This window comes from Dermochelys coriacea, chromosome 11 (genome assembly GCF_009764565.3).
Source record: "Dermochelys coriacea isolate rDerCor1 chromosome 11, rDerCor1.pri.v4, whole genome shotgun sequence".
Lineage (NCBI taxonomy): Eukaryota > Metazoa > Chordata > Testudines > Dermochelyidae > Dermochelys > Dermochelys coriacea.
The window spans coordinates 41,515,352-41,537,847 of record NC_050078.2 but is presented as its reverse complement, the minus strand read 5'-3'; the positions used below and the strand labels follow the sequence as shown (position 1 = coordinate 41,537,847).

Sequence of the window (22,496 nt, the reverse complement as noted above, 5' to 3'; positions counted from 1 at the left end):
AATTTGTTAGAAAAGGAGTACTTGTGGCACCGTAGAGACTATCTGTACTTAGTGAATTGAGCTGATTATTTCTGGTCACTGGGTCCTTCAAGATTTTAGAACTAGTAGGTCTCATCTTCACATCTAGTTTTTATTCATCAATTGGAAGAGGAAAACAAACTTTCCTGCTTTGTCAAATCCCAAATGGTTTCTTAACTTTAAATGAACTAGTCATTGAACTGAGTTAGTTGAGTAAACTGAAATGAAGAAAATACTCTGTGCTCCTGTAGAAGAGACTAACTGCTATCAAAAGCTGGTTTAGCACTCCAGCAAACTCTGGTTGCTAGTGACTCTAGTGACTTCTATCAGTTTAGAGGTTGGACTTTCATTAACATTTGGCAGCAAATATGTGCTACTTAATACTATTTTTGTATTTTAATTTGTTATTTTAATGGATTATCAATTTCAAATTTCAAATTTTATTTTTAAAAAGTAAATCTTTATTTACTTTTTTAAAAATCAATTTTTTAAATTATTGATGACTTTTTATCCTAATACAAAAGCAATAGTACCTTAAATTCAGGCAATGTTCACCCAACAAAATACCCATCTCCTTGCCATTAGTTCACCAATGACATTGATGATGTCAATGCTTTCAATGATATTAATGCTTTCACTAGCATGCTCACTTTCAATTAAAATATTTTCCAAACAGCTTTATTATACTATTTGCTGCTTTTAATACCTAGTACAGCTTATTTTCTGTGTGTGTATTAGCTTAGGTGTGTGACAGATAATGTGAATTGGGAGCTTATATTTTGGGAGGAGGAGAAGTCATTTGCTCTTTGTACCCCCTTTAAAGTAAGTCTTGAGCAAAACAAATTTAAGATGACTGAGCTTATCATTTGGAGGAGCTAAAATATGCTACTTACCCAAAACAATGTTACTGACAAATGGCAGAATAGCAGAACCAGAATGAAAGGAAAACCGAAAGAATATCTCTTGTCGGTATATCTGTGTGCTAATTCTGTAAAATTAGGATATAAATATCTCCTTTCTTTATGGCTAACCCAGAGGGTTAATATTTACCCACCAGTTTGGGTGCTTACAGACTTCTGTAGTTTTGATAATCATAAAGACCTGATTGAAAATATCTAAGGAAAGGACACAGATGAATATAGCTTGAGAAAATGGAGTATGGACTGAAGGAATGGTGAGGCAATCTTAATTTTGGATTTTCCTGGATTCTGTGGGTATAAACTTAAGCTTCCATTAACAATTTTTTGATAGAATACATTATAAAACGTAATTTTTAAGACCTATTATATGAAAACAAGTTGGCAGGAATTTCAGGATTTTTACATCAAGTAAAATTGTAGTATAAGATGCAATTGCATTTCTTTAAAAATGGGAAGTTGAAAGATCTATCCCCTTCATGCAGTGAACACTAGTTTTTCACTCCTGTAGATGTACAGTGGATGTGAATTAATTACTGTGAACTTACGCTTTGAGTTTCTTTTTAAATTTTTGTTGTGGTTAGGAAGGCCATGCATCTTAACAAATACACCCAAAGCTTACATTACAGAATATTTATTTTTTCTTTTTTCACATAGATGACAAGAGAAATGAAGACAAGACAGCAGAAACAAATGATGGTACGTCATCAGGAAAGGCCAAAAGGAGATTTCCAGATTTTGGGTAAGAGATTTATGAGTTGGTAGAGGAATAAATGGCTTTAAATGTTACTTATGCTAAGTTACCATATTCTCTAATTAGAAAATATTGTGAAACATACTTTTCCTGTGCATTTGTGATACTTTCTCCCATTCCTCCCCTGCCCCCAAGGTCCCGTCTCCAAATTCCTAAATTCCTTTAGCTAGCAATCTACTATTAATACCCACTTGGTCCTTGTCCACTTCCACTCTTATGCTTGGCATGGTAGAATTACCAAAACAAAATGTGTAAACACATATAAAGAGTTTGTGGGACAGTGTACTTATAATGTAATTGTGTTGTAATTGTGTGGTGCAAGCTGCAGCTCCATAATACATACATACACACAATTATATGTTTTGCACTTAAAACAGGGACTTATCCTCTCTGTTATGTAAGAAAAATAATATAACATGCCTCCCCAAAATTACAGCATTTACTCTGAGTAAAGAATTAATTTTTCTGAGAATGTACAGTAAATCAATTAACTTCAGTTAAATTCACTTTTTAAAATGTCAGTTAAGAAAATTAACCCCTTAATGTGGATACTTTTTCTCCTGAATGATCTTAATATCTGAATAATGCATCCTCTTCAAATGGTTGAAATATTTTTTAGGATTAGTGATCACTTTTTGCCACTAATCTTCATAAATTAAAGTTTCTCCTTTAAGCAGAGGCTGGAGAGTGGTTTGTCAGAGAATTCCACAAAGAATTGCCTTTTTTCAAAACAGCCGCCATCTTATTGTTCGCAGTGGTGTTGTAGCAGTATAACTGAAGAAGAGCATGAAAGCTTGTCTCTGTCACCAACAGAAGTTGGTCCATTAAAAGATATTACCTCACTCACCTTGTCTATTTAATTTTATTATGATTATTATTAATGGAACTGAAGCCACAGACTGCCCTTAGCAAATATGGCCACTGCCTCCATTTACTTTATTACCCCCATGATGTGAGGTTATCAAATGTTTTTTAAAAAATTAATTTAATCTAAAATGAGACTAAGCACTAAAATGCCTTAACCAAAAGATTATTGCATAGCAACACTACAGGGCAGAGTTATGCTTGCTTGGGTGCTTTAATTGTTTGTTTTTGTATCTTTACCACGTTCAGAATGTAACCTTTCTGCTGGAGCCTGGAGCCCAGTATTTTCTGTTTCTCTGCTTGGTTCTACCTGTTTTGCAGATGCCTATTTTGCCCTTCCCTTCCTCACATGGATGGATTAGATTAAAATGCACGCTCACTACTCTGTTCCATGGAAGCAGGCAGCAGGGTATCAGGGAGTCAGATCTGCAGTCCAGTTTAAGGCTGGGAAGAGACGGTGGGGGGGAGAATCAAAAGCATAGATTAAGGTGTTGGCTTGCTGGGAGGATGGTGCAACAGCTGAGATTTGGGGAGCTGGGGAGAACAGCTGACAAAGCCAGCTATAAGCTTCCCCTTTTTCCTGGTACTTTGGAGGGCAATGCAGCCAAGCCACCTATTCAGCATAGCAAGAACCTGAGGATGGAGTCAGACTGACTGGAGAGCATAGCAAAAGAAAAACCACGCCACCCCCACCTCCTATCCTTGAAAGTAATCAACAGATTACACATCAAGTGACATTTTAAAGTTTGGGTCATTGTATATATGGAAATAGAGTAAATGTTGCTGTGGAATGCAGGGTTGCTCACTAGAATTTGGTGCCATTGTGAAATGGAGTACACAGGCTGAGTCAAACATTTTTTCCCCTTTAACTGGTTTTCTCTCTAACTGGTTTTCTCCCCCAATGGTAAACGTATTAGTACTGCTTGGGGCTGGGACCTTGTATCTCTTTCTTTAGCATATACATTCCTGTAGGTGATTAATTCAATCTTTTTCTTCGTTCTTGCGTGTCTTTGCCTGTATGTAGGAATGCACCTTAAATCGCATGAAAGATATTCTGCAAAATTGGGCTGCACTGTGTATAGTATTTTAAATGACTTTTATGAATGTGTTATGACTTAAATTTGTATTAATGCATAACAAATATTTAACTCCTTTTGATATATAGCATTAAATTGCAGTAATTGTATTAAAAAAAAAAAAAGGTTTCAGAGTAGCAGCCATGTTAGTGTGTATGGTAACACCCATTGTTTCATGTTCTCTATGTATATAAATCTCCCCACTGTATATTCCACTGAATGCATCAGTGAAGTGAGCTGTAGCTCACGAAAGCTTATGCTCAAATAAATTTGTTAGTCTCTAAGGTGCCACAAGTATTCCTTTTCTTTTTATTTAAAAAAAAAAAAGCAGCTTTTTTTTTTTTTACACTTCAGAGGTTTAAGGAAATCCGGTGGTAAAGGCAAGAAACAAGAGAAGGAAAATCTGAGGAGCTCTCTGGATAGCCGGTATTTTTAATAAATATATATTGCATTCTTAAAAATGATCAGCTACCATTACTGTGTATTCTTATTCAGTATAAGAGCAATCAAATATTGCATAAATAAGTACTTTAATGGGAAAATGGGCTTCTATGCTTATTAAATAAGGAAAATAGTTTTACATGTTAGTTATTCACATTATGAAACAAATTCTATTCTGCTTGTAGGCAAAAATTATAATGTAGCAAGAAAAGCCACTTCAGGAGTAATTCTCAGTAGTCCCAAGATACAGGTTTGAAAGTGTTAAGCCATCTTGAATGTTTTTAAAGCTGTTAAATAACTCAGCAATTATTTTTATATTAACGTTCTAAGATGCATACACTTTGATTAATACAGTAACTCCTCACTTAAAGTTGTAGTTACGTTCCTGAAAAATGCGACTTTATGTGAAACGATGCCAAGTGAATCCAATTTCCCCGTAAGAATGAATGTAAATGCGGGGGGGATTAGGTTCCAGGGAAATTTTTTTTGCCACACAGTACAGTTCAATACAGTACTATAGTTGGGAGGGGCCCCCGCCTCATGCCACACAGGCACAGCCCACTGGCACTGGAGACAATGAGGCAGGCAAGGAGGCTGAAGGTGCTTAAGGCTAGGAGAAGCACGTTGCGCAGCGGCAGCTTCCCCTAACTGCAAGCACCGGGGTGGGGAGGGCTCAACACTCGGCCCGCCCACTCCACCCCTTCCCTCAACCTCCCCCCTTAACCCGTCTCCTCTTCTCCCCCCACCTTTACTCTGTATGCCACGTCCTCGCTCCTCCCCTGCCTCCTGCCCGCAGCAATTAGCTGGCTTGCATCATTCGGGAGGGAGGGGGGAGGAGCGAGGACACAGTGCGCAGAGTCCCCCTCCTTGCTCTGCCTCCTGAACACTGCAAGCCAGCTGATTGTTGCTGGCAGGAGGCAGAGGGGAGGCATGCCATGTCCTCGCTCCTCCCTCCTGCCTGTGGCAATCAGCTGGCTTGTGATGTTCAGGGGGCAGGAGGGAAGAGGGGAGAAGGGAGGATGCGGCGCGCCTCCCCCTTCTCTCCCCTGCCTCCTGCGCGCGACAATCAGCTGGTTTGCAGAGTTCAAGAGGCAGGGGAGGGAAGGGGAGCCTGCGCGCTGAGTCCTCTCTCCTCCCTCCTGAATGCCACAAGCCAGCTGATTGCTACAGGCAGGAGGCGGTGGGGAGGCACTGTCGGATGGGGGGGGCGTAGGGGTGCTGATATGGGGGCTGCCACCTGTGGACAAAGCAGGCAGCCAAACGACGTTATAGCAAAGCATTGCACAACTTAAAACGGAACATGTTCTGCAATTGAGCAGGGATGTAAGATCGAAACAACATTAAGCGAGAGGAGGTTAAATGGGGAGTTACTGTATGCCATTTAGACAATTATTAAAGACATACAGCAGGTTATTGCAAAACAATTATCATTCCATTTATTTATTTCAGAGGCTCCCGAGAGTTATTGGAAGACTCTGGCAACAATCAATCTGCATCAGATTCAGACTCTCCTGTTCCTACTTGCATACCTTTCTCTTGGTTTGGGGACAGTCACAAAGAGCCTCACGTTTCCGGTAGCAGCCTAACCTTTTCTCAGAGTGGACAGGGCACTGTATTCGAACAGGGTCAAGAGAAAAACAGAACCAAGGTAAACGTACACAAATAAGCTATATTTTGAACATTTGGGTTTTATATGGTTTTACTCATTCAGGGTCCAAGTTCTAAGTATTTAGGATCTTGAATACTAATTTTTACTTTAAGTGTTTTCAGGTAGTAAGAGAAATGATTACAAGATTCTGTAAGTAATTGAGAGCCAACATTTGAGTTTGTATAAAATAAGAATGTGGTGAGAATTATCCTCCAAATTCTAAACATCTTACTTTATATTTTGCCAAGGAATTAAATAGGTCCTGCTCAGAAACAATGTATTTTGTTTTGTGTTCCTTCAGCTGGTTGTGCACAAGTTAACAGCTCCTTAAACTGTGCATATTTTTGATGGCCACCTAACTTTATGCAGAAGAAAAGGAAGGAAACTAAAATGGTGCCTGTTGACTTCAGCATTCATAAAGGGCTGGGATAGCAGAGCTGAGGAAACAATATATGCCAGAAGGAAAAATAAAATAAATTTTACTTAAACTTTCAAGTACAGAAAGTAAAACTTGTAAATGGATGAACTTTTAAAAAGTTTCTTTTGAAAATGGGCGCTAAGCTTCTAAGTCACTTAGGTGCTTTTGAAAAATTCACCCAATGTTTTTTAAATACCTTAAACTGAGTTTCTCAATTTGGGGTCGCAAATAGGTGTAGGGAATTGTGACCACCCAAGCCATTCCCACATTGCTAAATTGGAGAGGGGAAATGCTGTCTTACATCATTGACAGTGCTATTTTGAAAGTTACTACTGAGTAATTCTACTAATGATTTAGTAACTTTTTAAAAAGAAGCTTTTCGTACATTCTGTAAAAAGTGATACTACATAATTCAATTTATTACTATCAAGTTTCTGTCTTGACATTCTGAACTATTTGGGTAAGGGTACTGTTAGGCTTAGGGGAAGTGGAGGTGCTGGGAAGAAGTAACTGAAATTTACTAGAAATTCTGATGTCCCATTAAGTAGTTTTTATTTAGCTATATTTAAAGTCTAAAGTGAATGTAATTTCCATAAAACACTGATTGTTGTCTAAACACATCTAAAAACAGATACACAAATACTCATCACTAAATTCCATTTTTAATTTACCTGTTTATCTGTTATCTTTATTCCTGTGTTCCCTTAGTAGTTTATAATCTCAGACAAGAAAAAATCCAAACATATTAAACTTTCACAAAATTCAGTTTTAATTCCTAAAATTGACTTTTTTGTCTTCAGTCCTCTACAGTGGGCTTTTTCACATTCTCCTTTTTACCACTTAATCTAGGGCCATATGGAACATACAGAACAGAGTTTTTCTATACTATAGTTTAGAGAAGCCACTGGTAAATGTGTGGAGTTTGCTGATAACATAGTGCTGGCTTTCCTTGTCTAGTTGCTAATTACATGAAAATATAGTGAAAATACATTAAAAACGGTTCTGATGTTTTTCATGTAAAGAATTGCAGTAGTTGTCACAAGACTCTGTTAAGGGGTCTGCATCCTTATAAGTGGGAGGGGAAGTGATCTGTGAGTTTGTAAGTAGGATGGAAAGTGTTTTATTGCAAGATATCTCTGTGTCTTTCTCTCAAGTGATCATCTGGTCCTTACCCTGAGAAGTTTGAGAATCCCTAAAGTGGAATACGTTGGCCTTTTAGTTTAAAGAATTTTGTGCAGTATTTTTTTTTATTATCTGTGTAGTGGGAGCCATAGCATCTCCCTTCCTCCACACCCCCAGGGATGCTTCTCCAAATAAGCCAGGGCTTTGGGGTCACCAGGCCCTCTGTTAGAGTGAGTTTGCATATCCTAGTGAATAATAGGTTATTTTTAATGTATAACTTATAAGGGATTTACAATTGATATCTATTTATGATATTGCAAAACCCTCTCTAAACAAGAAATGATAGAATGTGCCTAAAGTGTTTGGGTACCAGTAGTGTATGGCAGTTCAGCATTTCATGAACCATTTGAGGCGTGATAAACCCTGCAGTTCTCTCTATGTAACCCTTTCCCCTGGAGTAATAGTTTTATTGATGGGTGGCAGAAAGCCCAGTGCTGTGATGTGCCAGCACATGCCCTACTTAAAGCATACTCGGGTAGCAGATGCTGAGCCTGTTCTCACCTGTATTGACAGCCTTCACTTTCTGTGCCTCTGGGGATCTCTCATCTCTTCCCCTCCAGACCCACAACTGATTCTCCTCCACCCCATAACTCTTCATCCCGTTCATTATCACTTTCAACTTTCCAGTAGATTGTGTCCCACTGCCAACTGGTTCCACCTCCCATTCCCTTCTCTCATATCTTAGTCTTGATGGTTGCTCTTGGCTTTTTTCTTGGTCTGTGAGACAGTTTTTTTTTCTGCCTGGAGGGCACAGCAGTCTTTAGCTAGTCACTGCCTACTCTGTAGAGGCCCCTAGTGGTGGAAGTTGACACCCATTCTTTAACTGTTACCTGTGTACTGACTGGCCTTAAATCCACACTCAGTGGGATACCAAATATTGTAACAGTCCCACCAAGATCAGCTTTGTGGTTTCCTTTTCTGGCTTAGTGGAGACACAGCAACTGCTAACTCAGGTAGTTAGTAATCAAATTTTATTAACTGAATGACAAATAATAAGGTTTTGGACAAATAATTTTTATTTTCTTCTAAAATTAGGTTTAAGATGGAGATGTAGCTGAGTTGAGTATCCAGTAATGCGCATTGTCATTTAAGAAACACAAGAAATGGACAAATTTCCCATTACACCTTTTCCAGGGGAATAATATTGTTGAGTTTGGTTGTGTAATATTTATTACTTGTTGGTAATAATTTTACAGCCATTGTGGAGAAGTCATGAAAATACATTGTTTAAAAGAAATACACCTCTACCCCGATATAATGCGGTTCTCAGGAGCCAAAAAGTCTTACTGCGTTATAGGTGAAACCGTGTTATATCAAACTTGCTTTGGCCTTGAGCATTTCCGTTAATAGTCACTTCCTGCCCCCTGACTGACCCCTCAGAATCCCTGACCCATCCACTCCTCCCTCCTTGTTCCCTGACTACCTACTCCAGAGGACCCCCTCCCAGGACCTCACCCCCTATCTAAGCCCCCCTGCGCCTTGTCCCTTGACCGCCCCCTCCAGAGACCCTCCCCTCCCTAATCACCCCCAGGAGCCCAACCTGTATCTGACCCCTCCCACACCCTATCCAATGCCCCTGACCGCCCCTCCCTCAGAACCATCCAACCCCACTCCCTGTCCCCTGACAACCACCCCCACCCCACCCCCCAGACATCTGCTCCTTATCCAACCCCTTGCCCCGGCCCGGCACCCTTAACATGCCGCTCAGAGCAGCATGTTGGAGCCAGACATGCTGATCCGCCAGAGCGCGCAGCCCGACCCCCAGAGCCCTTTAATGCGCTTTACCGTGTTATATCCGAATTCGTGTTATATCGGGTCGCGTTCTATTGGCGTAGATGTGTAGTGGAAAGTAGGAACTCTGAAAGAATGGTAAGAACTATATCTGATTATTCTCTTGTGTGAGAATCTGTAAATGTAGTATTTAATCTTTTGATAATGTGTATAACTACTCTAGCATTAGGATTTTTTCACTTGGTTAAGAGCAATTTTTCTAAATTGAAGAGAAGTTAATGTTTGTGAAAGGTGACCACTTTGGAGACTTAAGTATTGTATTCTCAGGCGTAACAAGGGCATCATAGTACAAACTTTCCTACACTGTCCTGCCAACATGCTTCAACTGTCTGTTCGGTAGTTTGCCCTTTGAGATTGACAAGTTACTCAGTGTTGTTGTTCCTAATACTACTTTACTTACAGTCCTTTCCTGTGGTAGAGCCCACGGTGTGTGTATACCATTCACATAGGTATTTTAGATAATAATTAACTTGTATAGTGTTTGCTGTAACTTAGATATTTTTTGCACTGCCTCCTAAGCTTCTAGCCAGGCACACAAATATTCCACACATTGCCGAACAATACTTTATTGCTATGAAAAACATTGTAGTGTCATATATTTATATATCATCATCTTACTAAATTCTTTAATTTTTATGGAACAAATGTGAAATGAGATCATTTACACCACTCCAGAGTTCTTGCAGAATTTTTTTTCTGAGAATTTATGCAGGAAGGATAGCTTTCCTAATAAGGTATAAACTTTTAGTGAAATTTATTATTTACTTAAAATTTTCCTCCTTTTTCCCCGTGAACATATTAATATTCACGTAAAGCATTTGCAGGTAATCAAGTATTAAAAAGTATGGAGTCAAGTCTTTATACAGAACCCAGCACAAAGGAACCTTGATCTGATTAGAGCCATGGATGCAGCTATGATACAATTAATTAGGGCTGTCAAATGATTTTTAAAAATCGCAATTAATCACAAGATTAAAAAACAGTCATGATTAATCACAGTTTTATTTGCACTGTTAAACAATAATAGAATAACAATTTAAATTTATTATACATATTTTAGATGTTTTATACATTTTCAAATATATTGATTTCAGTTACAATACAGAATACAAGTGTACAGTGCTCACTTTATATTATAATTTTTCTTACAAATGTTTGCACTGTAAAAAATGAAAAAAAGTCCCTTTCAATTGATCTTATACAAGTACTGTAGTGCAATCACATTATCATGAAAGTGCAACTTACAAAGGTAGCTTTTAATTTTTTTTACATAACTGCACTCAAAAAAAAAAAAATGTAAAACTTTACAATCTATAAGCCAAAGCATGAAAGGGATATGCATGTTTAGCTTATCTGGCACGTAAATACCTTGCAACACCCTCTACAACACTGCCATTCAGATCCCTATGTTCACTTTCAGGCAACATTATAAATAAGATGCAGGCAGCATTATCTCACATAATAGTAAACTAACTTGTTTGTTTTAGTGATTGGCTGAACAAGAAGTAGGACTGAGTGGACCTGTATGAGGTGAATTAAAAAATATTATTTCTTTTGTTCATCTTTTTTCAGTGCAAATATTTGTAATAAAAATATTAAATGAGCACTGTATACTTTGTATTCTGTGTTGTAATTGATATCAACATATTTGAAAATGTAGAAAAACATCCAAAAATATTTATAAATTTAAATTGGCATTCTATTATTGTTTAACAGTTCAATTAAAACTGCAATTAATCTCAGCTATTTTTAATCTAATTTGTTTTGCATTAATCGCATGCATTAACTACAATGAATTGACAGCCCTACAAAAAATAATGTATTAACTACTATACAATGTATAATCTGAAAAGTACTTGCTTTTTAAACTAAATTCAGAACATACTTTTTGTCAGTTTAACCACTGTGACGGGACTGTTTGTGTTTTTAAAATAACACTTAAATGAAAACAGTATACATCGAAAGGCTTTTTTCAGACCACTTAATTCTCTCAGTGGAATGTGCACAGTTGCACTACAAAGACTCTTCCGTCAATGCTGTGCGCCACTGTTCTAATTCTTAATTGATGATACTATGGATAGCATTCTGCATCCTCACTTACGAATCCTGAACAGGAAGTTGCCTATAAATTAAGTGACATGAAGCAGCTACAACTAGTAGAGAGAGAAACCTTATTGGATCTGTTTTCTTTCTGATATTCTGCTGTCACTCCTATCTCTCCCCCTATTAATAGTTTGTCTAAAATGTGGCCCTTCTTTAGATCTCTATTTAATCTTACTAGGAAGGTAAGGAAGATGCTACTAGGAATGATGTTGCTGTCTTGGAGAGAGAGGGAGAGAGACTCCCAAATAGTCTGGTTGGAATTGCTTTGTTACTTGGTAAAAGGAGTCATCAGATTGTAGAATTACAGATAACATTTTGTGTATCTGGAAGGCTACAACAGACCCTAAAATCTAAAGTAACTAGTAAAACCGGAGATCTGGGCTGATACTAAGAGCAACCCTTACTAAGAAGCATGTACAGATTTAAAATAATCCCACCCTCCCCCCTACATCCTCCTCCCCACCCCCACCTCTCCAAAAGAGAGAATGATAGGAGAATCCCAGTGAGAGAGAGAACTATGTTAAGTAAGGTTAGAGTACATATCTGTAATACCAGATAAAATACAACACAAGGATGAAGTAATTATTCCCAAAATAGGCATTATAAACTCTGGATATTCAGAGTTAAAGTTAAACTTAAAAAATCCATTGTCAAGTATGGAAATATATAAGTAAAGGACCCAAACAACCTTAACTTAGTCCAGTGACACCATAAAGAAAACAAATTAAGAAAAATGTCTTTACAAATCAGTTTAGTTTAGTCTGTGGCATAAGACATTAATTATAAGTGTATGGTTATTGCATGACAACCCTACCAATTAGAATTGACTGAGGAGAAGCTTTGAAAACAAAGGAGTCTTAATTTGATAAATAACCCAAAGGAGGACCAGTGGTGAGATTTTTTTTTTTTTTTTAAAGTGTCTTGGTCAAAGCAATATATAAGACTTGTGTCCTTGACAAAAGCATTTTGCACTGACCAGAGAAAGGTGAAATGGGTGTCAAGACCAAAGTGGTGGAGGTTGCAGTAATCAGAGTTGAAGGGATGCTGTTAAATATATACAGTAATATACTATGGAGATCATTGCTGCCCTCCACAAGCGCACACATCTCCAGTGGACTAGCAGGTACGTATTTGGGAGCAAAATTTAGTCCTGCATGTGCAACTCTTATTTTGCTTTTGTAATCAAAAGCACTTTTAAAGTGCAAGACTAACTTCATTTGGTCACATGCCTCAGTGAATTCTATTTCAGCAAGATAAAAATAAGATTGTAACTAGGGGCTTAATTACAGATCCTAAAAACCTGTTCTTTTAGGAACTTCTTTGTTCAGAATGCTGAGTTTATCCTGTGGCTTATTCTGAAAAGTTTCAGTGACAATATCTGTTTTTTGTGAGGCCTTTAGTTTTATCTTTACTTTACAGCTAAGGTGACTGAGTCAAAAGAAGAGGTCAGGTGACTTGTCCAAGGTGTCGGTTAGTGGCTGCAGCTAAATTTGAACCCAGAACGCTCTAGTTCTCTGCTCCTTGCCAAGACCTATAGATGAAAATGCTTTCCTGACTAAGCACATACTAAATGTAGTAACTGATCTAAGTAGGTTAAAAGTTTAACAGTATGAAGATTAAACATTTGCTAAATATAAAAAGTTATGTTTACATTAGTTGTTTTAAACCTGAAATTTACTTGAGTAACAATGTATAGTCAGAAATATTGAATAATAGTATAGTAGGTGTAGTCACTTATGGCAAGTACTTAAGAATATGTTCACCACAATTTACTATTTGGGAGATAATTAGAAGAATGTATTAACTTGTATGTAGATTATCCAGTGGAGTGGCTGCTGTAAATGTTACCACATTAAGACAGACAAAGCATTTGTTGTGAAGATTCCTGAAAAATCATTTAACTTGCATTCTAAAATGTAGTGTTCAGTTCAGCTCAGTACAAAAATAGGGCTCTTACTATGTATAGCCATCTTGGCTGAAACTGGTTATAAATAGAAGTCTTGACACATCTTGTCTTAATGGAGTTAATTTCTTAAAAAATACCAGAACAGTGCAGCTATATCTCCTCTTAAGTTCCTCCTGCTGATATTATACAATTATGTAATACTTTGCAGTCCAATGTACTTTACAGACCTAACTATGCATTGATCACTTTATCCACTGTGGAAATGCAGCCACTTCCAGGATGAAATGAGGATACCGTTTAAGTATGTAGCATTACCATACAACAGTTTAAGACAAGATTATTAAAACTTCAGGGGGAATTTTAAGTATTATTACAAGAGTAGGTATTTTCCCAAGGCCACGGGGTTACTGTTGTGGTAGGGAAACCTTCATGATCATAAGTGGTTGGGATTTTAGCATTGTGTCATTCAAAAGACAGTATATTCAGTGTCCCATAATACCATGCTGTGTCTTTAGTTCCATACAAATTCAGAGGGAATAATTCCACCAGCTGAATTTCTAACCACTTACTGCATGACCTGGATGTACCTTTGAAATATCCTTTCCAAGTACTGACCTGGCTCAACTCTATTTAACTTTAACGTGACTGACTTGCTGCATAAAGTGGCATTACTGCCAAAATGGCTTCATATATATATATTCAGCTATAATATTTGTTAATTTGGGAGTTCAGCAAAAACAAGTCAAGACTCCTGATGAAGTGAACATATTTCCTACATGGTAGATCTAAAATTTATAGATAACTCATGTTTAATTTCTTTTTACGAAGTATCAAGGGTACTCGAATGTCTCCTTGTGATCTACTGTTCCAAGGGTTCAGTTAATAAAACATTATTTTCACTTGTTTGCAGAGTAGAATTGTCATAGATGATTCATACCATAGCAGGCCAAGTTGTGATCTGTCAGGGTTAGTGACAGAACCAAATCTGTCAGGGCGTTCACACACTTTAACCTTCTCTTCAAATGAGGTGAGTTTCAAAGTGTGTCTATGTCTTGTTGATGTTACCATTCGTACTACAGACTGTCTAATATAATAGACTTTGTTTTATATGAAACTAGATAGTTATCACAGTATCTTAGTATTTTTTTATCATAATCTTTAATACAGAAGTAGTTACTTAATTAAGGACTCGGATTATAAGGAGGAAAAAAACAATGAGGAATCCTTGTGGAACCTTAGAGACTAACAAATTTATTTGGGCATAAGCTTTTGTGGGGTAAAACCTACGGAGGAATTTTACCCTTTGCTTCACAATTTATAGTCAAATATAGCTTTAATTGGTAGTAATACTGTACAATAAATTACAATTATGAATTTCAAAGATATGTAAAAGCAAAAATTTGAGTGAGTGAATGAAATTTGCAGCATTTTTCAACTTGCCTCACATCAGTGTATGTTTAAATTTATTTTTCATGTATAAGATACCAAACTATTTAGATTTATTTAATCTATAAAAAGCATTTAATCTATTTAAAAGTCAGTTCTTTTTCTAAACACTAACCTTCTTTGCCTTCAGCTGAAATCTTCGACTTAATCTAGTCTTTTATACTTTTTAAAAAGTATATCTGTTTAAAGGAATTAGTCATTGTTTTATAGAACAAACAGTAAAAGAACAAAAACTATATTTCAGTCACTTTTTAGATGCAAGTTATAGTGCCTTCAAGCCAGCTAAACTGATAGTGATAATGTTTGAAGAAAATTTTTAACAGCAGGTCATGAATGATCTGATGCTGTTAGATAATTAACTTAAACCAAATTAAAGTGGTAAAGTGCTAAAATATATTCTGATATTTATTATCTAAAAAGATAGACTTTTATGCATGATGCTACAAGTTTGTGTCCATTAGCACAAAATTACATGGTGTCTAAAAATATATCTTGGTCACATGTTTCAGGACTGGAATAATTTCTGATGGTTTTTTTTTATGGGAAATGATCATATTTCTAATCAAAACCCAAGGGTACCTTAGTACATATCGCTGGAAAGCACTGTGCTCTTTTGAGGTTAGTGGATGGAATTCATGCTGCTAAAAATGTCAAGTAATGCAGATTTGCTTAAAATTGTTATGAAGCCCAATATTTTCTTGAGTATTTGATCGTTAAGTTTCAAATGCAGTTTTTAGTAAATTCAAATGCAGTTTTAGACTTCCAGCAATAGTTGTCTGTATGAACACAGATTGTACTAGTTTGTACTGTTTCATGGTATCAGTATTGTTACTTGTTCGCTTGATATTTTGTATAAGCTTTGTATGTCAACAAGGGAAAGTTATCTTTAAACAGCAGTTTTTTAGCAATTATCTTAAATATCCTTGTCCTATCCCAAGAAAATTTGTACTCCGAAATACTGAGCTTGCTGCTTTTTTGTGCGTGAAGACAGTCATTTCAATGAGAAAGGTATTTTACCTCTACCTGCAGCTCTCCAACTTCAGAAACATTGGTAGTCAGTTTGAGGCTGTTAAACTAGCATCTGTCATAAACTCTGCTATGACTTGTACAATTGTTTTAAAAAAAAAAATAAAAAGTGTTGCTCAGCAGCTGCAAATGCATAGTAGAAAGATTAAAATTGTTCCTGAATTATGACTTTACATGGTAAAAAGTAAGCAGTATTTGTTTCTACTCATTATGATTAGTTCTGGTATAAGTGAGGGTCAGGTTATATAAATGGCAAATTGTGGTTATTCTTAAAGATTAATTTTGGACATCTAGGGCCTCGGACTTAGCACCTCCTTCACAGGTAGAAGTCTCACCTTGCTCGGGTAGTTTCATATATCATCACCAGAGGTGGAACTAGCCACAAGAGCGTCCCCTGCCTTCAGAGGAATAAACTTCTACTTCAAAAAGCTGCTGGAAAAGAGGGAAACACCACGACACACCTCTTCCATGCCCTTTAAAAGTCTCAAACAGTCTGGGGATGAAATACCTCCTAAAGGTGCGTGAGTTGGCTGGAGAAAGGGGTTGACCCTATGACTCCTCCCTCTACTGCAGTTGGGGGTAGGGTAGAACACAAGAATACTCTCTCAAAAATATAGAGAACTGAATGAAGAGGAGTGCTTTTGGGGAGTTCTGCAGACTAGTTGCAGTGAAACCAATTCCTGCATATTGAACTTCCCAAGTGACTTGCTAGTGAACTGGTTACCACCCAGCATGTAGGTGCTCCCCTCGTCCACTCTTGGGAATCTTTTGATCTGTTGCTGGTGTCTCACCATCTCCTTATACTCTTTGTGCACTGCGGGGTCTTATCCTCGGTCACTCTCAATATTGCCCACATACTTTGGGGTGAGAAAAGTTGCTCTCCCTTATATCCACTCTCCACAACTCTCTTGGATCCTGTTCTTTGAATTGGCAGTCGTCTTTTTGTGCAAGCACGAGCTGCTTTCCCAGCAATAGCTCCTGTGACTGGCTTCACTCCTACTGATGTACAGACAGCCAGGGACAGCACATCGGCCTGTGAAAAGGAGAGGGTCAGTTAGCGATCCTTAAATGTTAAAAATTAACATACTTGTAGCTGTTTTTTTTTTTTGTTTTTTTTCCTAAAAGGGCATTTGCTCACCCTGACACTTCCTCGTTTTGCTGCTTTTCAGTTTTCATAAAAAGAAAAGTCCGGCCATGCTTTAAGCCATTTCCTCAGTGAAGATAGAGGAAAACTGGGCTATCATTTAGTGACTGGTTGGGGAGCAATCAGCTGAGGCACTTCCGTGTTGTTTGTGGGCCCAGTTAATTTAAAAAAAAAAATTCTTGTGATGCAACACTTGCAAGGGAAATAATATTTACTTGAAGCTATGTTTTAAATTGCTTTAATTGAGCAGAATCTAAGGCAGTATACTATATCCCGAGGTCAGAGTTTGTCATAGCAACAGTATGTCAAATTGGGGAGAGTGTTGGAATTTTGGTAATATCTTAAACTAATTTAGATTCTTCTTTTGGTCAGTGGCCAGGTATGCATGTGCCCCATGAGCCTTTGTTTGGAGATTTTTCATTAGCAGTGTTCATTCAGCTTGTTCATTCACTGTTAAGATCCTCATGCTCCAGACCAAGGCTATATCAGGCTTGCAGGCAAATAGCCCTCAGTTCCTTCTCAGCTGCCTCAGACGGAGACAGAACTTAGTGTATCTGCATTGGGCGTGTCTCAGTTACTTGCTTACTTTGGTCTAGCTTAATTTATTTTACTTTTAGTTAGTGAGTTTGTTAGTTTGTAGTGAGTTCAACTGGTTATTTAACAGATTTGTTTTGTTTCCTCCAGGGAGCTTGTCCCTGAAAGGGTTATGCCCAGTTCACCGAGGTTTAAACACTGCCTTGGTTAGAGGTCATTCTGGTCAACAATAGACACTTTAAGTGCATTTGCTGCCTAGGGAAGCTGCACATTGCACTTCTGTTTAGCCCTCAAATCCAGGCCTCTAAAAGTCCAGGAAATCAAGCTGTGGCTGTTAATGGTAGAGCAGTCATTTTGTCTCACTTCAGACCCAGGTCAGAACATCCTCTCCTCCCCTCAGTAAATCAATATCTGGGGGTATCTAGCACCCCTTCAAGCTCAGTGCAGTACTCCCCCCAGAAAAGGGAAAGCTTCAGAGACCTTCTCTAAAGGTCCCCAAAAGAGGTTCTTTAACTCTCCTATTAAGGAGTGTACCTCAGAATGACCTCATTCTCTGAGCAGGTGAACAGCTTCTTCAACCTTGAGAGTCATTACTATAGAGGCAAATATCTTCTCCGATAAAGACAAGGGGGAAAATCATGTACCTCTGAGGGTAAGCACGTCTCTGAGAAGAACCCGGTACCGCTTAGCAGAAATGGCCAGAACAAATACCTAAGATCAGTACCACTGGACTTAACCCTTCTTCCAGTACCCCTGTTGGGTTCTTCAGTACCATGTATGACTAAGTTTCATCTACATCAGCGCCTTCTGCAAAGCATGTGAAACTCTCAGTACCATCCTGCAGGGATGAGCATACCATGCCTTTGGTACAAAAATGGTTACCACGATTCTGCTCAGTATTGCAAGACTTTAAGTACCCAAAGGACTTATGGAACCAGAGTCTCCATCAGTACCGAGAATCACTCTGTCATGGACCCATATACCTCTTTGATTCACCTCCTTCTTCAGTTGGAGTTCCCCAATTAGAGGATGAAGAGTGATGGAGATCTCCCTTCAGTATCACTAATCTCTGTCCAAGATTCTCCTGTGTACCCACATAGGAACCTCTTTCTCAAAGAGACAGAGAGGATTTCTAGGAAACTCATCATTCTTGGTGGAAACAACCCTGGTTGCCTGCCCCACCAGATATGGTGCTCAGTGGCCATATTGGGACCCCTGGATAGCTTACTGTCAACAGTTCTCCAACGCCTCAACTGTCTCCCACTGGGATGTTGGGGGAGACTCAAGCTTCTGATCTCCCATCACATCACTCAACAAGAGGAAAGGTTTGAGGATCTGGAGGCAAGGGCATATGAAGAAGCAACCCCTCAGACTACCATCTTATCCTCATCACCCAAAGAGGTGGTAATGATGCGTCCTCCTTTGGCCAATGATGGTCAGCGATTTCAAGACCTCATTAAACATATGGAAGACTCCCTACAGATACCTCTCAAGGAGATCAAAGAATCACGACAGAAGCTGTTGGATATTGTTCACTCCGTAACACCATCCAGGGTTGCCCTTCCTATCGGGTGAGGCTCTGCTGGAACCTGCAAAAACCATTTGGCAAACACTGGCCACAGTAACACCTGTGTTTGAGAGAGCCGATAAAGTATTATGTTCCCACCAAGGACTCTGAGTTTCTATTTTCCCACCCTCTGCCCAACTCTCTAGTAGACACCAGTGAACAAATGGTATAAGCTGACTCCCCCTTGTATGACAGCCCAGAAGTGCCTGGACTTTTTAGGAAGGAAATCTTATTAATCTACAACCATAAAATTCTGCATCATGAATTACAGGAACTGATGGCTAAATATAACTTCACAAATTATGCAAAATTCAGTTTTCATTCAACACCTTCCTCCAGACCAAAGGAAATAATGTCAAACTACCATTGATAAGGGACGAGGACATCCTTCCAGGCAGCTCTGGATGATGCAGATACTGTAGCCTACTCCATTTCCACGACAGTGGTGATGCACAGGGCATCTTGGCTACAGTTGTCTGGTTTCCCCAGAGAAGTCCTGAATATGGTAAAGGATTTCCTGTTTGATGACTGAAGTTGTTCATGGAGGATACAGACAAATTGTTGCAGCTTCCAGGGCCTCATTATGTTCATTGGGCAGCTACACTCCTGCAAACAAAAGAAAATTCAGTAGATAGCAGTCGTCCCAAAGATCCTGCCTGATGCAAAGCTCTGGGTTTCAGAGAGTAGTGGAACTTCCAAGAAAGGTTCCAGAGAAAGATCCACTAACCCACCTGATGCAAGTTCACAGCAGACTTTTTGTCTTTTAGCATGTCAGCTGCAACTATTTGTCGGCCTCTCCCCCTGCCCATTTGAAGACTAACTTTTCCATTTCTGGCAAGTGTGGGAGTGAATCACCTTGGACAAATGGATACTGGAAATAGTATCAAGTTACATTATCCATTTTATCTTCCTCCTCCTCCTCATTCACCTTCCCTATCTCTCTTCAGGGACCCCCTCACAGGAGGTAAACTCCCTTTTTCATCTTGGGGGTGATGGTCAGACCCTGATCAGCACAAGGAAAGGGGCTTCTACTCAATATACTTGCTTGTGTCAAAGTAAAATGGAGGTTGGACAGCGATCTTGGATTTAAGACTCCTTACACAAATTCATGAAGTCTCAAAAGTTCAAGATGGTGACTCTGACTGCTATAGTTCCTTCTCTAAATTCAAGGGTTTGGTTTTCAGCCTTCATACTTGCACACAGAGAAACATCCATACCACAGAAAATTCCTGCATTTTTGTCATAGGTCAGGTCCATTTTCAGTACTGGGTACTCCTCCTCAGCAAAGGGAGTGTTCTCAAAGGTTCAGTTGGTAGTGGCCACCTACCTGTGTTATCAGGCAATTGTAGTATTGCATACCTTGATGACTGGTTGTTCAAGGGTCAGTTGTACCAAGAGGTGTTGGCTGTCATGCTGAGGGCACTTCCTTTCTTCTTGGACTTGGGCCTTCAGTTGAATTTGAGACTATCTGACTCCTGTACAGAACATACGATTTATAGGGCGTCCTTGGATTCTTTGGTGTCCAAGTCCTTCCTTCTCATGAATAGATTGATGACACTGTCAAGCCTTGTCTGAACGATTCAAGGGAGCCGTCAGAAACTGTCTTCAACTTCTAGGTCACATGGTGGCTTGCACCTTTGTGACAGAATATGTGAGATTACTCTTTCTTATTTCCAGGATGGCTCAGATCAGTTTGCTCACCAAAGGGACATAGCCTGGACAAATGGGTGTCAGTTCTTTCAACAGGTGAAGCACTCCCTAAATTGGTGGAAGGACCACTGCAGTATAGGGGAAGAAAGTTCCCTTCCTTCAGCTTATACTAAGGGTAACTAGCAACAGATTATCTCTGTTAGGCTAGAGATAACACTTCGATGCTCTCATGGTACAGGGCGGGGGGTCACCTCAATAAACCATCCTCCATATCAACCTGTTAGAGCTCAGAGCAGTCAGAAGTGCCTTCCCCCCGTTTTTTGCCTCTCATCAGACAGATTCATGACGGACAGTGCAGCCTGCATGTTTTAGATCAATCGGCATGGAGGAGTGAGATCCCTTTCCCTCTGTGCCAAAGCAATAAGGTTATGAAACTACTGCATTTTAAAAAAAAAAACACCTAAGAATTTCAGCAATGTATTTCCTGGGCAGGCAAAATGTGAATGTCGATGCTCCCAGCAGGTTTCCACCTCCCACCCCACCCCCTCAGGACTGCAAATGGGAATTGGGGATTCCCAGAGGTGGAGCTCTTCACCATTGCTATGAACAGGAAATGTCATCTGTTCTGTTAAGTGCCTTCCTTGTCCTTAGGACGAAGAAGCTTTTATGCGTTTCCCCGGCAGCTTTAATGTCAGAATTGTGAACAAAATCTAACAGGACAAGGCCAGAGTTGTCCTAATAGTCCGGATGTGGTCGAGATAGGCATAGTTTCCTTGCCTGTTTCACCTAGGTCTTTGTCCAACAATAAATCTTCCACTTGTTCCTCAGCTTCTCCCCCAGGATACCAGTCGACTGCTGCATCGCAATCTGAAAATTCTCTACCTCCTTTTGTAGGAATTGGTTGGCCTGTTCTGCAGAGTTACAGCAGATATTTCTAAATTATAGGAAAGATTCAACCAGAAATGCTTACCTTCAAAAGTGGGGATTTAGTAACTGATGTGCACTCTGGAAAATTGTTCCTAAATCCATGTAGCTTCTGCTTGTTGCGATTAAAGAAAATTTCAGTAAGTTCTCTTAAGGTTCATTTGGCCACCTTAACAACTTTTCTTTCTGCAATTGAGGGTTCTTGCTGTTTGCTCACTCTACAACAACTGTAAGATTCATTAAAGGTGTGGGAAACCTCTTCCCTGATACAGCCTTCATGCGGACACAAGGATATCAACACTGCACGTGTAGACTGAACAGACACTGCTAATGAAAATCTCGGATCAAAGGTGTGTGGGATACACACATACCTGAACTAGAGCGCCCATGGGGGACACATCTCAAAAGAACTAGTCACTGCACACAGTGACTAATTTCCCCCTCCCTCCCCCTTCTTTAAGCCTTCCCACATGAGAAGTTCAGTTCTTTTAATCACATTCATTGTTGTATATAAGATCTGTTAAATTACAAAAGGCTAGCATGCTGTTTCCCCACCCCCTCAATTTTCTCTAAAGAAGCTTTAGCTATTTTTTTTTCTTTCTTCTATCCTCCCCCATGCTTTCCCTGTATGGCAATGAAAAATAAAAATGTGTGTAGGTTCAGAAATCTCTGTCCTTTTTTGGGAGTGGGGGTGTGTTTTAGACGGTTTTAGTGCAAAGGCTGAGTTTTTGACCCTACTTCCTCTGGTATATAGATAATACATGTTCAAAGAACCCTATAAATCTGTCTACATGGGGACTTTAATTACACTGCTTTGGGTGTGGATTTTTCACATCCCTGAGCAATGCAGTTATGCCAACCTAATTTTCTAGTGTAGACCAGCCTGAGTCTGCCAATCTGAGTCAGAAATTATAATCTTAGCTGATGGAGAGTGAAAGACCTGTCAGCATCAAAGGGCAAAGAGTTTTGGAGGAATAAAAAAGTCTTGAGGGTAAATAAGATGATTTTACAAATTATTGTATGTAATAAGCAAATCAATAAGCAATATAATACTGTAATGTTAATATGTCATTTTTATAGGATTATA

The 22,496-nt window shown here is 38.8% G+C and overlaps 1 protein-coding gene and 1 long non-coding RNA gene across 10 annotated transcripts in view; one reads left to right on the top strand and one right to left on the bottom strand.

The window, feature by feature from the left end:
* LOC119863665 (neurabin-1-like) overlaps positions 1–22,496 on the top strand; it is an 89,375-nt gene that overhangs the window by 51,495 nt on the left and 15,384 nt on the right. For 5 of the 9 annotated variants that reach the window (XR_006277994.1, XM_043505286.1, XM_038422402.2 and 2 more), the window contains exons 14-17: positions 1,593–1,677; positions 3,984–4,055; positions 5,520–5,718; positions 14,029–14,145. Coding sequence is in view for 7 of the 9 variants with exons in the window: in XM_043505286.1 (XP_043361221.1) it covers positions 1,593–1,677; positions 3,984–4,055; positions 5,520–5,718; positions 14,029–14,145 (473 nt within the window). In the remaining 2 variants the exon portion in view is untranslated. The remainder of the gene's footprint in view (positions 1–1,592; positions 1,678–3,983; positions 4,056–5,519; positions 5,719–14,028; positions 14,146–22,496) is intronic. The other 4 variants (XM_043505288.1, XM_038422405.2, XM_043505289.1 and 1 more) reach the window with 2 other exon arrangements.
* LOC122458118 lies at positions 16,544–21,628 on the bottom strand. The gene is made up of 2 exons (XR_006277997.1): positions 21,456–21,628; positions 16,544–19,441 (listed from the first exon to the last, which is right to left on the bottom strand). It is a non-coding gene; the product is annotated as an uncharacterized LOC122458118 (long non-coding RNA).